This window comes from Syngnathoides biaculeatus, chromosome 9 (genome assembly GCF_019802595.1).
Source record: "Syngnathoides biaculeatus isolate LvHL_M chromosome 9, ASM1980259v1, whole genome shotgun sequence".
Taxonomy (NCBI): Eukaryota; Metazoa; Chordata; class Actinopteri; order Syngnathiformes; family Syngnathidae; genus Syngnathoides; species Syngnathoides biaculeatus.
In genome coordinates, this window is record NC_084648.1 from 4,708,347 (window position 1) to 4,724,399 (window position 16,053).

Consider the following 16,053-nt stretch of genomic DNA (forward strand, 5'->3'; position numbering starts at 1 on the left):
TGGTCTCCTTGCTTGAATTTCCAGAGGTTGCACTCCTAAATAAGCAGAGTGCGTCAGACACCTCTCCAGTTGTCCGGAAGACTTACTCTAAAGTCTGCATGCCTGGGGGAGAAAAAGCACGACAACCCCATCATATAAAATTCAGTTAAACCTGGACACTCACCAAGCTGCAGCTCTCTAGCCCCTGTTCCTTTCTTTTCTCTCCTTCTCCTACCACACTTCAGTAAACTTACTTAAAACTATACTAGAGCAGGAGATACAAATGCTCCATGGTTAAATTCAATGGTGTGTTCTTTTTTCCACGCTGCACGCCCATATTGTTTCAGAATTGAGCCTGATACCAAGCCTGCGTTTGCTTGTGTGTGAGATTCAATTTGACAGCTTCAACCAGCTGCTGTTACCCAATAACGAGACATTATTCATGTGGCAGTACTGTGTTCAGTTATTGACATTACTATCGTCCATGATCATATTAGGAAGAAAAGTAAATTATATCCCCGTCACAGTGCTCTCTGATCCGGTTAGTCCCACCTGATTTCTTCAGCTCAGCTCATCACTCTAAAAAAAGTGCATCTGTGTGATACCTTAATGGCTACAATGCTTTGTCATTGAGTTGGTACTAGGTATATTTGGCATTGGACTTTTACAGTTTGGGAACGTGCTTGTTTGTACCTTTGTGTCTTGTACCGACGTTGAGTATGTCGATTGTAACCAAAGGTGGACTTAAACTGCACCCATGCATGCCTAACACATAAAATCATGATGTTAAAGTCTGATGTCCTTTTGACTCTGCAAGCCACCTCATCCTTCTTTTCCAGTTGCAGTTCTTTACTGTGGACCTGGTGATTCTTCCATTTTTTTTTTCTGGAAGCCTCTGGACCATCAGTGCTGTCAAGACACCAGGATGTTTGTTGTTCTTTGACTTGTTTTTGTGAATTGGAATACAAATGATTGCAAATTTTGCCAAACAGCAAGAATGAAATATGATGCAAGCAGAGAAAATCCACTCAACCATCCATTTTTTTTTTTTGATAGCACTTGTCTTCATTAGTGCCATGGGTGGACTGGAATTTATCTTTTGATTTGTGCAAGAGGTGGGGTACACACTGGACTGGTTGCCAGCCAATTACCGAACCAACCACAGATAGATAACAATTTACCCTCACAATCACATCTATGGGAAATTAGAATTTTCAAATAACCTAGCATGCATGTTTGTGAATGCAGGAGGAAGCCAAAAAAAATTTTACCTAAACTTAATCTGAGCGGCACGCTGGGGCAGCTGGTAAAGCGTTGGTCTCACAGTTCTGAGGTCCCGGGTTCAATCCCGGACCCACCTGTGTGGAGTTTGCATGATCTCCCGTGCCTGCGCGGGTTAGCTCCGGGCACTCCGGTTTCGTCCCACATTCCAAAAACATGCAACATTAATTGGACACTCTAAATCGTCCCTTGGTGTGATTGTGAGTGTGGCTGTTTGTCTCCATGTGCCCTGCGATTGGCTGGCAACCAGTTCAGGGTGTACCCCACCTCCTGCCTGTTGACAGCTGGGATAGGCTCAGGCACTCCCCGTGACCCTCGTGAGGATGAGCGGCAAAAGATAATGGATGGATGGTAATTACTATGGTATCCATACCACTACTACTACTTTTGGTTTGCTTCCCGGTGCTTGGCAAGCATTGGCACTCACACACACCAAAGCAAAGAGACTAAAAAGCTTTTTTTTTAAACCTGGATTTAAAAACATTCACAATTGGGGCTGATGTCACTTCTGTTGGAAACTTATTTTATTTCATTTGTGTATACCATAACAGGTAAACGGTGCTTCACCATGGCAGTGTCCAGAATTGGTCCATCACGCCCTACGACCTTCTCTCCGTGTAAGGTTGCAGCACTGCATATAGCAGACATTAGTGCCCTCATTCATAACAGCTTTTGGACACTACGCCGTGCTTTGTTTATGAAGTCACAGCTGTCGCAATCTAACAATGTAGATTGCTGCGGTCGGTTAAATCGAACAAACAAAAATTATTAAAACAAGATGATTTAACTGTACATTGCCATGATGATGCCAACAATCGAAGCTTTGTTGAAAGCTTACTTCCATTTATATTAAAAGATTCCCTCCCTCCATTGTCAACGCATCAAGTCCAACCATTCATTCTTTGAAAACGCGATGCATTATGGAATATCACGACTCGGTAAGTGACCATCAGTTGTTCACTTCTTCTTCTTCTTTTCCTTTCGGCTTCTCCCGATTAGGGGTTGCCACAGCATGTCATCTTTTTCCATCCAAGCCTAGCTCGTGCATCTTTCTCTCTAACACCCACAGTCTTCATGTCCTCCCTCACAACATCCATCAACCTTTTCTTTGGTCTTCCTACTTTTTGCAATGCTTTGTGGGAATCTTTTTAGTGCACTGTATAGGCCACTGTGTTTGATCGCTAAGAGTTTGGACACTACAACAAAATGGCGTAAGAGAGAGATCCATGTTTGCTTTGAACTCTGTGCTCCACTATTTGGCCTCAGTCTGTCGATGTCAGAGCCCTATTGGGTTTATATTCCATTAGCATTTCTCTCATGTACTGTATTCAGGAGCTAAACCATTTAATGATTCATCGGCCAGTAGCAGAACTATAACATCTATTCTCAAGATGACTGAGAGCCAATGTAGAGACTTTAGAATTGGAGTAATATGTCCTGACCGGTTTGTGCTCGCCAGGACCCAAGCTGAAGCTTTTTCATGCACTTTTAGGGCGCGGGGGGGGGGGGGGGGGGGGATCTAGTCAAATCAAGAGGGAGAGTACCCCCTGGACTGATCACCTTTTCAACACAGACCTGAAACATGGGGACAGACGACCATTTCAACTAAGATTGTTTGGAGTCATACATGATGAAATCTAATTTGTTCAATCTAAGGTGATTTAAGACTTGATGCTACAATTGTGGGCCAATTGTGTTGAACACTCCTGCCCTCCTGACTTTCATCTTCAGTATTTCTCTTTTAATTGACCCCTCCGTGGATATTGCGCAATCCGCGCCACTGACCAATCAGAGGCCAGAGATCTGCATAAACCAAATCCCGTTTTTGCTCCCGCCATTTTCTCAGACAACATTGCATGGTCCAGTATAGGTTTAGTTAGCGTTTTATCACGTATTTTGGTTATTTAACAAAAAATATGGTTAAGAGGTTTAGTCACGGACTTTGTAATAGTGACGACAGGTATCCTGAAAGGCTAGTTGGTGGAGTTCGATTCGTACCCTTTCCAAAACCGAAGACCCAGTACGAAAAATGCCTTCGATGGATCAAACTTTGTGGAATACCGCATCATCAACTAAATCCATCTAATATCAACCGGAACACATATGTTTGCACAAAGGTATGCCCTATATTTGATTTTAAATACATGTCTCGTATAAATGAATTCGAAGTTCTTCGCTAGCATAACACTGCTGCGTGTCAATGATTGACACACTTATTCTTTGTTGAGTGATATTTAGCGATGGTCGGACTGCACAAATGTATTGATTTCTTGCTGGCTCGCAGCCGAAGCTTAACCAGACTGTGTTTGCACGAAGATATGCCCTAAATTTGATTTTTAATACACGTCTCGTATAAATGAATGAGACGTTCTCTGCGAGCATAACACCGCTACGTGTGAACGATTGACACACTTATTCTTTGTTGAGTGATATTTAGCGATGATCGGACTGCACAAACGTGACGCTTTCTTGCTGGCTCGCGACCGAAGCTTAACCAGACTGTGTTTGCATGAAGATATGCCCTAAATTTGATTTTTAATACATGTCTCGTATAAATGAATGAGACGTTCTCCGCTAGCACAATATTGCTACGTGTGAATGATTGAATGAAATCAGAAGAATGGCGTCTCTCTCAGTTAAGAATGTATTGAATTTAGAATCTATAATATATCGTTGATTTGAATGAAATCAGAAGCATGGAGTCTGTCTCAGTTCAAAATGTATTGTATTGTATTTGCCATTTTTACTGTTTGTCTTACGTCAGCGCACGTGGCGTGACGTCACTTCAGGAGGCATGGTTAAATGCCCTGTACAGAGGGGTCAATTAATGCATCCGTTTCCCCACAGTCCTTGTTAGTCAGTGTCTTTTACTGTAACCTCTAATTTGACACAATTGAGAGTTCTATAGTTTCTCTTCGTTCGTAGCTGCTCCTTGCTTGTGTCAGGTCCATTTGCTTTGACTACACAGCTGCATATTTGGAATATTTTTCAAGAACCCCAACATCCCAACATCTTCAGTGAAAGGAGTTCTAGGACGATGCAGTTTTAAACTGTCACTTTACTTGTAGCTGCGTTTTAAAATCGCATGCAAAGCATGATGGTTTGAGTCAGGTTGTCATGTTAGATAAACAACTCCGAGCGTGTGATCCCTGGTGCGTCACCCTTGTGTGCATGTGCATATGTGACAAAACCTGATGAGAACTACCTGAACTGTCAAACAGATTCAAGACTCACAAAAAAACAAAAACATCCAGTTTGTCTTTCATGTGAAATAAAATCAGAGCTAAGATTCAAGACCGCATTATAAAATCCATCCATGCAAAGCGCAGAGTGGCAGAATGTCTCATTTTGCATTTTGAGTTGATTTTGTTTGATTTGTAACCAAGGCGTGCGAGAGTGTCACAACTGTGTTGACTGTTACTCTCATTTTAATGGGCTATTCTTTTGCTGCTGCATCAATAATGAAACTATCCAGCTCTTGTCTTCAACGAGTGGTTCTGCTCGAAGACAGCACTTACGATGTACTAACAGGTTTTTAGCTTCTTTAAGTAATTATTTTGCCTGTGGCTCAGGACAATTAAAGTGTCAGGCACTCATTCCATCTCATTGCATGCACAATATCAGTCAGTTCTGTGAGGCTTGATTCCACCTTTATTCGTCATTTATGCCCGTTAACTCTAATTCACTGACTAGTGATCCCTGACTCACTTTGACGCCTATGAAACAGTGATTTTAGAAACAGCCACGTGTATGTGTGTGTATCTGAATACTAAAATGTATAAGGTGCTTGTGTAAACTGATGAACTAGAAGACTTATAGAGCATTTCCACATAATATATTTGTGGCATATTGTGTTTTTGGAGGAGACATCAGCATGAAAAAGAAAAAAAATTGGGATACACGCACCAAACCCCATGACCTTTAATGTCCCTCAGGAGATTATTTTATAAAAATCATCTTACATTTCTGTGTACTCTGCATGTTTTAAGTATGGTACCTGCATCTGATTGTAAATTATGCCACTGTATGTAGGTCTCCTGTCGGCGCAGGTGTGCACTCCACACCTTACTCCATGCAGAATAAAATGTACACATGGGTAGAGCCAGATTAGGCCTTTTATTATTTAAAAACATTGTGGTTGTGTGTTTCCCCCCTGCCACACTTGTGTGTGTAAAAACAAAAACTACAGAAATGCATCTTTTTTTAGGGTGACTATTTGAATTTTCATTTTTATTGCTCTTAAATTGAGATTGTGTTATGTTGTCACTATTAGTCATTCAGCAGTTCTTTTACTTGGTTGTAGAAGTTATCATTTTACTACCAGTCATTATATAGACTGTACTATGAGATTTTTGGCCCGCAAATATGACATGGCCAGGAAACTCAAATCCAAGCAATAATGTTCATCTTTTATTACTATTGCCAAGCTTGCTAAATTGTGACATTTTAGTATAGAGTTGAGAATCTAAAATGCTTTATGTTGTTTGTGTAGGCTAATTTCATTTGAAGATAAAGTTTAAAAAGCTCCTTGAAAAGTTAAGTACAACCCTTTTCCCAATATGTCGCCCAGTTGAGTGGCTGGTGGACATTTTACTGTATAAATAATATCAATTTAGCACAGACTGAGTTCCATGATAATATCCAGGTCACATCACTTTATACAGCACTGATTTAAAAAAATGACCCTTAACTGACACAACTGAAAAGAACCCAAACATTATGATCCTTCCATCACATCCTGAGGGGATAAATGCCAGGCCGGCCACATTATTTACTTCATTGGAATACTTATTTAGAATATCTCGAAAATCTGTTCTGAGTCCTGTCGTAGAAGTGATTGAATTTGGAGTATTGTTCGTGTTATTTGAGTATGTTGTATTTCATTTAGTCCACTTGCACCATTCATGTCAAACAAACCCCACAGTGCAGTTAGGTGTCTTCCCCCTAAAGCATTATTGACTGTAAGATACATTTTATTTTCCCCTACGTTGTTTCATAAAAAGGATTGACAATGATTGGCAACCATAATAATTCGTCTGCATTACTCATTCGCACTGCGTCACATTTCATCAACTGCCAGGGATCAAGTGAGCATGGTAAAGTTTATTTGAGTTCCTTTGAAAAACACAGCAATGGCTAATTACTAAGATTACCTGAATTCGGAAGCAATGGATTGACAGTGAATGTACCTTTGTAAGAATTGCCCAGAATTTGCTGATCATCTGCGTTCTACTAAACTTACTTCAGCCTAGGAGCGTTAAAAAAAAGTACATTCAGATTTTATTATGTGGCGCTGAGAATAAAAGCACTTATCTTGGGGTCAGGAATGTGCTGCAGATATGTGTGTGTGTGAATAATTCAAGAGAAGCTAAAAGTTCTAGCGGGGGAAGCAGATATTGCTATGTGTTATGTTTCACTTGAGGCAGAAAGATGGCACCAGTGTACGTCATATGAACGAGAACAGGTGAAAAGAGGAGGGAGACCATTTCTGCAGTAAAGGAGAAGGAAGGACGGCAGGAAGTACAAGGTGAAAAATAATTTAGCAAATAAAGAGATATTTAATGAACGGCAAAGAGAGATTGTTGGATGAGATGAACCAAAAAGACTGTGACACTGGGGAGTGAAGAAAATTGTGATCTTAATGGCTTTTGGAGTGTGTGCAGCCAGCCTTTAAATAAAGCAAATATGAATTAAACATGTCTCAGGGTAGAGCACAGGGGTAGGCTTTGGTGCGTCACACTAAACAGTCCTGGCAGAAACATTGATTTTCACCAAGTTCTTCCTCCAAGCATCCTCACTAATAAGCCTGACAAAGGGAAGCAGGTCATGACGCCCCACACTGAGGTCTGATCGAATCACTAGCAACAGCAAAAACACATTGGGCTCTCTATTCGAAGATATAATGTATGCAAATGGTATGCGTCTCGATATTCGCGCCACTGTCAGGTTCGCAGAATATATGCTTGTGAGGAAAACCTATCAGGGCCAAGCTGGGTGGTGTTGGCACAGAGACTGCTCGGTACATCTAACATTTTTGTGACACAGCTCTATTTTGAGAGGAATGAAATGAGGTCCACAGACGAATGAGTACTACCTACGCCACAGCCTTCTTTGTCGATTTTGCGGCATAATTAAACAAATCTGGTCACATAGGCCCATTTGTTCAAGCAGACACTGTTCCACGTTCACCATTGTTTTTCCTTTGTTCCTTATTAGAGAAAGGAAAGTAAAAATAGCTACTGGAAATTACCAAAATGTGCTGAGGAAACTCCACCTTGGGGTGTCCCAGCCAATACCAGCCATAGTGACACCTTTGACTTGGAGAAGAACTGCAGCACATTTCTGAAATTGCAGGTGTGGGTTGCACTGCAGTATAAAGACGAACTGCGGGATAGCGGCAGTGATGTCAGGCTGGTCACCGCATGCATGAGTATAAAGAGGCCTTTAGTCAGCAAAATAGAGCCTGTTGTCTTTCTATTATGCCTTTCTCTCATTCTGTTTTTCGTCATTTTTTATGTTTGTGTGAGAATCAGACTTACTGTATTTTCCACACTATAAGGCGCACCTAAAAGCCTTTAATTTTCTCAAAAGCCGACGGTGCGCCTTATAATCCGGTGCGCCTTGTATATGGATCAATATTGAGCCTTTAGTGCAGCTCCATCTAATGGATGCACAACGTAACCCCAGCCTCTACTGTAGCATCTATTCTATGCGCCTTACAATGCGGTGTGCCTTATATATGAAAAAAGTATTAAAATAGGCCATCCATAGAATGTCCGCCCTATAATCCATTGCACCTTGTAGTGCGAAAATATGGTACATAATTTGACAGACTGCTTAAATAAATAAGTGATGTAACAATTGATTGGTAATTTTATCTATGATATATATTGTTGTGATACAAACAACATGCTCTCTGGAAGTTTGTCTTTACATGGAGCATCAATAAATTCACCTGCCACTACATGAGCTACACCTGCACTATTCTGTCTCACTCTCCACTTTGGATCTTTGGATTCTTTCTAGTTGTCTCACAATCAATAGTTTGCCTAAGTGAAGAACGGTACGCCTCATGTAGCTAAAACAAACAACCAAACCAAAAACAGAACATGGAACCATCACAATGATAAGGCATATTTCTAACCATAACACTCTTTGGTGGGCAAAACATCCATACATCCATTTACCAAAGCGCTTATGTATTACATAATGGCAGAGTTTTAACAATTTTTTTCTGTTGGATCTTATTAATATGTATAAGTGTATTTAATGATGTGGCTAGTACATGTAGTTTATCAGCAGCAATATACTGTGCATACAAACCTTTACATGTCTTTCTTTTTGTAAATTGCATGGCAAATCAGCTAGTGTGACACAAACATATACAAATGGAAATATAATAACCAAGGATGAGCACAATTAATTGTGTGCGCATGTTTAAAAAAAAATATAAAAGAAAATTTAAAACAGATTTCAAGGTTACAATTATGGAAAGTAGTCTTCTATAACACTGTGTATGATCAATTTCTGAAATATTCCAAGACATACTTTTAATTTTGTGTGAACTATTGAGTATAGTCTTTTTAATTGTTTTCATCCCACTTTAAATCATTATTAATTAATTAATAACATGCGTGGGCTTTCGAAAGCGAGACCTTCATTAAAAGTAAAGATTGCAGTTCTATCCTTCATTTGTTGGTTAAAAAAAAAATCCAATTTATTCCTTCCTGTCATTTGTTGACACTGGAAGCAGTTCACCCTGACTGAGCGTACTGCTCTCCTGATTACCTTGATGACGTCAAACCAAGCGTAGCAAATTGCAAGACAAAATTAAACATAATCTCACGTAATCTGGAGGGGCCAGTGAAACACCCACCTGGGGAGATAACGTGAAAGCTTGACAACGAGGAAGGAAGCAAAACTTTGCTCTCAGTGCAGCAGTTGGTGCAAAAGTGTCTTCCCTGAATCTTTAATTCTGTGGTGCATATTTTGGCTTTGAATGAAATTAGTGCACGGAGATTCTGAAAGGCAAGGGGAGGTTCTACCATATGAGCACCATGAACTCCGAACTGTTACATTAAGATGACAGCTACAAAAAAAAGTCTGCTTTGATGATCAAGAAAATAGACTAACAATGACTAGTCCAGGTTGTTCCTTGCCTGGGAAATGCCCCTATATGAAAAAAAAATCATCAGTCTTCCATCCATTCATCTATTCCTTCATCCATCCATCCATCCATCCACCCACCCACCCACCCACCCACTCATCCATCCATCCATCCATCCATCCATCCATCCATCCATCCATCCATCGATTTTCTACACCACCTGTCCTAAGTGGGGATCGAGGTCAACTCGTTGACTTAGGTGAGGTACACCTTGGACTAGTCGTCAGTTGTAGGGTGCATGTTGCTGAAGGACTCTCAATCATCACATTGACAGACAAAGTCCTCGGGAAGACTAACTAAAAGTCCAAGTTCAAATAAAGTACAAAGAAAAGCTACTATTGAAGAAAAGAAGTTCAAACAAAGTACAAAAATAAAAGACAAAACAGTAAAAACAGGTGGTGGAAATGAGAAGACTACAAAACAAATGTGTTATCGAGAAGAAGAGAATTAAGTTCAAACTCACAGTGAGTTTTGCCTGGCTAAAAAAAAACATGCAAAATTATGATGAAGACATGACCTATGTTTATTCAGTGAATGCAACAAAATAAATTCAATGATACAGGGGAACTATTCAAAGATTACTATCATTATTATAATTATAATTAAAGTTAATATTAATCCCCCCCCCCACCCCCTTGCGTGTGTGTGTTGCGTGAGTCGCATGGATGCAGCAGACATGAGCAGGAGGAGGAGGACGAGGAGGAGGCGGGACAAGCTCAGTCAAGTTCAGATCAGCAAGGAGCCGGCAAATCCACACTAGCGCTCCCGGACAAGCGACGTGACAACAGTTCCACTTGTCTTCTCTCATCAAATTGAACTGAACTGATTCCCGAAGAAAGGTGAAGGACAGCAGCAAAAAAAAAAAAAAAAAAAAAAAAAAGACAGATGAGCGATGTATCCAGCTGTAAAATGGACTTTGCTGCTTCTTTTTGGAGGTTTGGTGACACAAGGTAAGAAGGATTTATCAGTTGTCTCAGTAAGTGAAGACGACAGATGGAATAGATTTTTTTTTTTTAAGTCGCAAGAAATCAAAAACAAGGTTGGTATTGTCCAGAAAAGTACTACTGTAACAAAAATATGAGTGTAAACAGCCAATTATTGCTTTGATGGCAGGTGGAGACGAGACTAATGCATGATTCTTTTCTGGAGAGACGATGATAATTGGTGTTTACTAGGCCATCAAAAGGAAAAGCAGTGAAGGCAAATGAATCTTGATGAAGGCAGATGGAATTTTGGGGCCATACAGCATGATTTCAAGAAACTACATGCAGATTACAAGATGTAATTCCCTCTTTGGATCTAATGAGCGAGGGGAGGGGAAGTTAGTGGGTGGGGCATTCCAATATGACCTTCTTTTCTTTGGGGGAATTTCGGTGTTGTTGGCTCTCATTTAAGGCAGTATGGTGAGCATGTCTGCCTCACGGTCGAGAGGTTCTGGGTTCAAATATTGGATTGTTTGTTCTTCCCGTGCTTGTGAGGGTTTTTGTGTGGATCCTGAATCTCCTATCAACATTCCCTTATGGTCCAAATCCGCTGGGAGAGGCTCCAGCACACCCGTGACCCGAAAAGGGACAAGCATGATCAAAAAGTGATGATATGATTAATTGTGGTCCTGAATATTATGTTTAACTGGATTTTCTAAACTCCTTTACACCACAAACTAGTTGAGAGTAAACCCACACACCTCAGCTGATTGTAACCCATTGGCCACTCCAGTATGCCTCAATTGCTTCAACACTGAACACACCATTCGTAAAAATCAATTAATCCACACTATTATGTCCGTGGCTAAATAAATAAATGGTGTTTTTGAAAAACAGCAGTCTCTTGTGGCTGAATTGTCGACTTCAACTGAGGAAAGCATGAGAAGAGGGCTGAGGGTTGATGGTGTGCAATCGAGCGAGAGGAGGGTTTTATCGGCTTTATCGATCAGTGTCCACAAGTGAGGCTGAAGCCTGCATCTGACCTGCAAAAGAGTCTGCAGGACACAGAGAGATGGGAATTATATGGTGGCATTTCAAATCATTCATGTAAATATTTGGCTGCAACTGCACCTATACATTATTATCAAGTATCTCATCTAAATCATTAATGTAAATATTTGGCTGCAGCTGTATCTACACATTATTATCAAGTATCTCATATATACCTTGTGACATATGCACTTTTTATGGATTGTCAGCCTTTGTACGTAATTCTTTAGATCCAGTAGAATGGAAAGTGTGCATTTACTTTCTTCTCTGCCATCACACCATAGTCTCCATATATAATACAATAATACATGTATGTATATATTAACATAAAGAATAATAATTTTAGATTTAAAAAAATTATTCACAATTCATATGTGACCATTAAAAGGGGTATACACTCCAAGACATTCCATTGCATTGTGGGAGACGTGCGCTTTGATGTCATGTATACTTGTTTTCTGTTGTTTTCGTGTGCACTGTCTGGGCTTTCTGATCATTCATTTGTCAGGTTTAATTATTGTAGCGTTCTCATGAATCACTTGTATTTCTTTTTTTTTTAAATTCACTTTGTTTTCTGATCAGCACACAATTACATCTATTCCACATGAAGCTAAATTCTTCTTCATGACCTTTTCTTCTTTGCTTGTTTTTGACAAAGTCCAATAGTTTTTTTATGTAGGGCCCCCTAGTGTTCTCACTGAGATCTGAAAATTGGATAAAATTGTGCCTTGATGACACACCGTAACAAGATGACAAACTTGTGTTCCATCCATCCCTCTTATTCTCACAAGGGTCGCGGGAGTGCTGGAGCCTATCCCAGCTGTCAACGGGCAGGAGGCAGGGTACACCCTGAACTGGTTGGCAGCCAATCGCAGGGCACATAGAGTCAGCCAGCCAGCCTCACTCACAATCACACCTTGGGGCAATTTAGAGTCTCCAATTAATGCATGTTTTTGGGATGTAAGAGGAAACCCGAGTGTCCGGAGAAAATTATCAAGTGAAATGTCTTTCTCTCTCTCTTTTTGTCCTGTTCTGTTGTTAGGTCAAACAGAAAGAAGGATCGATATCTCTTATGCCAGAACAGTTTTACTGTGCCACAGTGACGTTTTTAAGATACCACTTTAGTTCTTTGTAATCTGAAGAAGAATTTGCATCAAATTGTGCTATAATTTGTAATCACGTATTTTACTGGAAATTCTATCGAATAATCAAGTATAAGGATTAAAGGAATCCCCATAACTCAGTGGTTAGAGCATTGGTTTGGTAAACTAGGGGTCGTGAGTTCGTATCTCTCTGGGGCCTTTACTCCCCAAGAGGGGTTGCGTCCGGAAGGTCATCCAGTGTAAAAACTGTGCCAAAAAAATATGAGCGTTCATCTGAGATGACACACTGTGGCGACCCCTAACAGGACAAGCCCAAAGAAATTTACTAAGGATTAAATATATTTTTGCTTGGTTAAAGAGAAACTATGAATCCATAATAGAAAATTAGACATCTTCTTCAGTCCTTACCCACCCTCCTTCTCACTGAAAAGTTCAAGTGTTGGATCAGGTTCAAGTACAGTACTGCATCCACAAGTGCTGAATGGCTGCTCGGGGTGGACGCTCCCCTCTCATACCCTGCGGTTGTTCTCTGGGGTGCGACACGGTGTCAATTCACTCGGATGGTTCTGAAAATACTCACCTCTGGGACTTAGTCACTTGGTGTTGGGCCACTCACGCGTTGGGATGAATACTGTAACTTACAATAATGCAAACTTCCTGCTTATCCCCTCATTTGCCCTCTAGTTGTAAAAATAGCCACACTCACAAGACTTCACGTGTACAGCTGGGTCCACTCGCTCTGTCCTGCATGCTTCCTCTCTTGTCCTTGTCCTTACCAGGTCTGTCCTTTATTGTTCTGTCATTCCTTCACAGAGTGTAGTACGACTATCCCATACAATGCTCAAATCTAATATGTCATTGTACTAGGCAGATAAGATTTACTTTCTTCGTCATTATTACCGCTAATGTCCTGTCTTATGGTGTCTTCTCTCCCTTTATCATTTAGTTACCCCCCCCCCCCCCTTTAAAACACATCCCCAAAACATGCAACATTAATTGGATACTCTAAATTGCCCCAAGATTGTGATGTTCATCTGTTGTTCATCTCTGTGTGCCCAGCGATTGGTTGGCAACCACTTTGGGGAGTACCCAGCTGGGATTGGTGTCAGAATTCTCATGACCCTCATGAGGATAAGCTGCTCAGAAAATCTGTGTATGTGTGTGTGTGTCTACAGTTGAAGCCAGAAGTTGACATACACTGCACAAAAACACACATTTCCTTTTTCGTCTCACTGTCTGAAGTCAAATCAGACTAAACCTCTCCAGGTCAGTCAGGATCATCAAAATTATTTAATTTTGTTAAACGCCGCAATAATGAGAGAGAGAATTTATTGGATAATTTTATAGTAGGCGTAACTGTGTCACGACGAGTTAAGAGCATCTGCCTCAGAGTTCTAAGGAGTGGGGTTCAAAGCCTCCCTCCGCCTGTGTGTTGTTTGCATGTTCTCCCCTTGTCTGCATGGGTTTTCTCCAGGCACTCCAGTTTCCTCCCATATCCCCCCCGCCAAAAAAAAAAAAAAAAAAAAAGCCCTGTGATTGGCTGGCAACCAGTTCAGGGTGTACCCCGCCTCCTGCCCAACGATAGCTGGGATAGGCTCCAGCCCTCCCACGACCCTTGTGAGGATAAGTGGCTCAGGAAATGGATTATAAATACTGTACAGAAGTTCTTAATAGTGGGTGTGCAAATGTCATTTCAAATCCACATTTGTTTTAATACATAAAGACGATACATTATTTTTGTCCATTATTTGAATGCATGACTGACGAGCCTGTCAGTGAACAGAGCAATACAACAACGCCGTGTGTTTTTATGTGTGTATATGTGTGCGTATAGCTTTGTGCTAACAAGGATTATATCACCAGAACATTTATAGAGCAGAACACAGAACAGAAGGGGCATGACTGAGCACCAAGTGACTCATAGACAAATTTGTCAAAAATACTTCATAAACAGCTATCATTAAAGACGTGTTTTATTAACACTGCTTGACCAAATATTACTTTATTCTCCAAAGAAAATCAGAGAACGAAGTCTGGTTCTGATGGCTTCATGGTCAGAGGACGCTCCTAACCCTGAGAGAGAACAATATGACCTTGAGCCTGCTCTCATTTACATTTTTTTGCACGAAATGAGCAAATCATGTGCGCAACAGTGCAAGAAAAATGGAATTGTAAAGGTTGAATAATTATGTTACATAGTTGAAAGAAACCACTTTGGCACGAGCGTCTCTCAAGGGAAATTTGTGTTATTTCTTTTCTCACCTGCTCATTGTCAAAACACAAATAATACTTTTCCTTTCTGTAAGAGATTTGCGACGTGTCACGTCATCTGTGTATGTCATCAAATTTTTCTTTGGCCATTCTAAATACATGGTTGTAGCGCCACGTGACACATTGTTGTCCTACCCACCAGGGAAAGTTGTGATCACGCACTCTGCATTTATCTTAAAGACCCCGAGAGTTGAAACATCCCTCGTCATCCTAAGAACTCAACTTTCTGTCTCTCATTTAAAAGGCTCGGCCCACTCTAGAGAGAATGAAGCCGAAAAGGCTTTCACACAGTAAGGACTCATCTCCTTCATAAGTGCGTGTCTCTCCTTCCTGGCTTGCTTTTCCTCTTGAAAGACACCCATCCGGAACATTTTTTTTTTCTTCTCGCGATCCAAGTTGACCTCCAATCCTCAATGCTTGACTGCCTTAAATATCGCTCATGAGATCTACACTTCAAGAAACTCATGCTCCAAGTTTTGACAGCTTCGGCACATTATGTTGAATAATTCATACAGTACATTTTAGGTCACAAAATGAGCATCCTTTGCACTTCATGACATCTTGTGTTCTCCCCTCTGTCGTATTTCAACATTTTACACGAGGCCAAAAATGTTGAATGATGAAATGATCATATGACGTGTGTTTTGTTCAATAAACATGCAAGTTCAACTAATTCCATCATCAGTCCTGCTAGCATTTTCAGATGAAACGGATAACATCGTAGAAGATGTATTTATAGTTTTATATATAATGTATATTATTGTACAAGTAACAGTCATTCACAAATTACATTCACTGGACATTTTATTGGGAATTCTTGAAAGAATGAGTTCCAATAGAAGTGAAGTACCACAATTTCCGGCCTTATAAGCCGCAACATTTTTCACAAGCTTTCAACCCTGCGGTTTATGTGGTGATGCGGCGCTAGTATTAGCACGGCACTAGCATTAGCGCGGCGCTAGCATTAGCATTAGTGCACCTGGTTATCAGCATCGGTACACAGAAAGAGTTTAACGTTAAGCGCGGCGCTAGCGTTAAACTCCTGTACCGAGGCTAACCAAGTGCACGCTGTATGCCGGGAATTACGGGATTTCAGAAAGAAGTCTACCAATAGTATAATAAAATAAGTTAACAATCCCTAAATTAATACCAATATTGGTGTCAACCCAAATTGAGCATTGTGAAATTTTGATGAAGCTCTTTTATGAGATGTCACAATATGGTGACAGACTGCGGTCAGTAACATTCTTTAGCTGTCAGTCATTTGGGAGTCTGACTG

The 16,053-nt window shown here is 40.6% G+C and overlaps 1 protein-coding gene across 4 annotated transcripts in view; it reads left to right on the plus strand.

Moving 5' to 3' along the window:
* Window positions 1–3,102: 3,102 nt before the first annotated feature.
* The window catches only part of chrna6 (cholinergic receptor, nicotinic, alpha 6), a 28,477-nt gene continuing 15,526 nt past the window's right edge, over window positions 3,103–16,053 (plus strand). For 2 of the 4 annotated variants that reach the window (XM_061829339.1, XM_061829342.1), the window contains exon 1: window positions 10,288–10,708. In XM_061829339.1, the coding sequence (XP_061685323.1) occupies window positions 10,642–10,708 (67 nt within the window). In that variant the 5' untranslated portion in view covers window positions 10,288–10,641. Of the gene's footprint in view, window positions 3,378–10,084; window positions 10,709–16,053 lie in introns of those variants that run through there. The other 2 variants (XM_061829340.1, XM_061829341.1) reach the window with 2 other exon arrangements.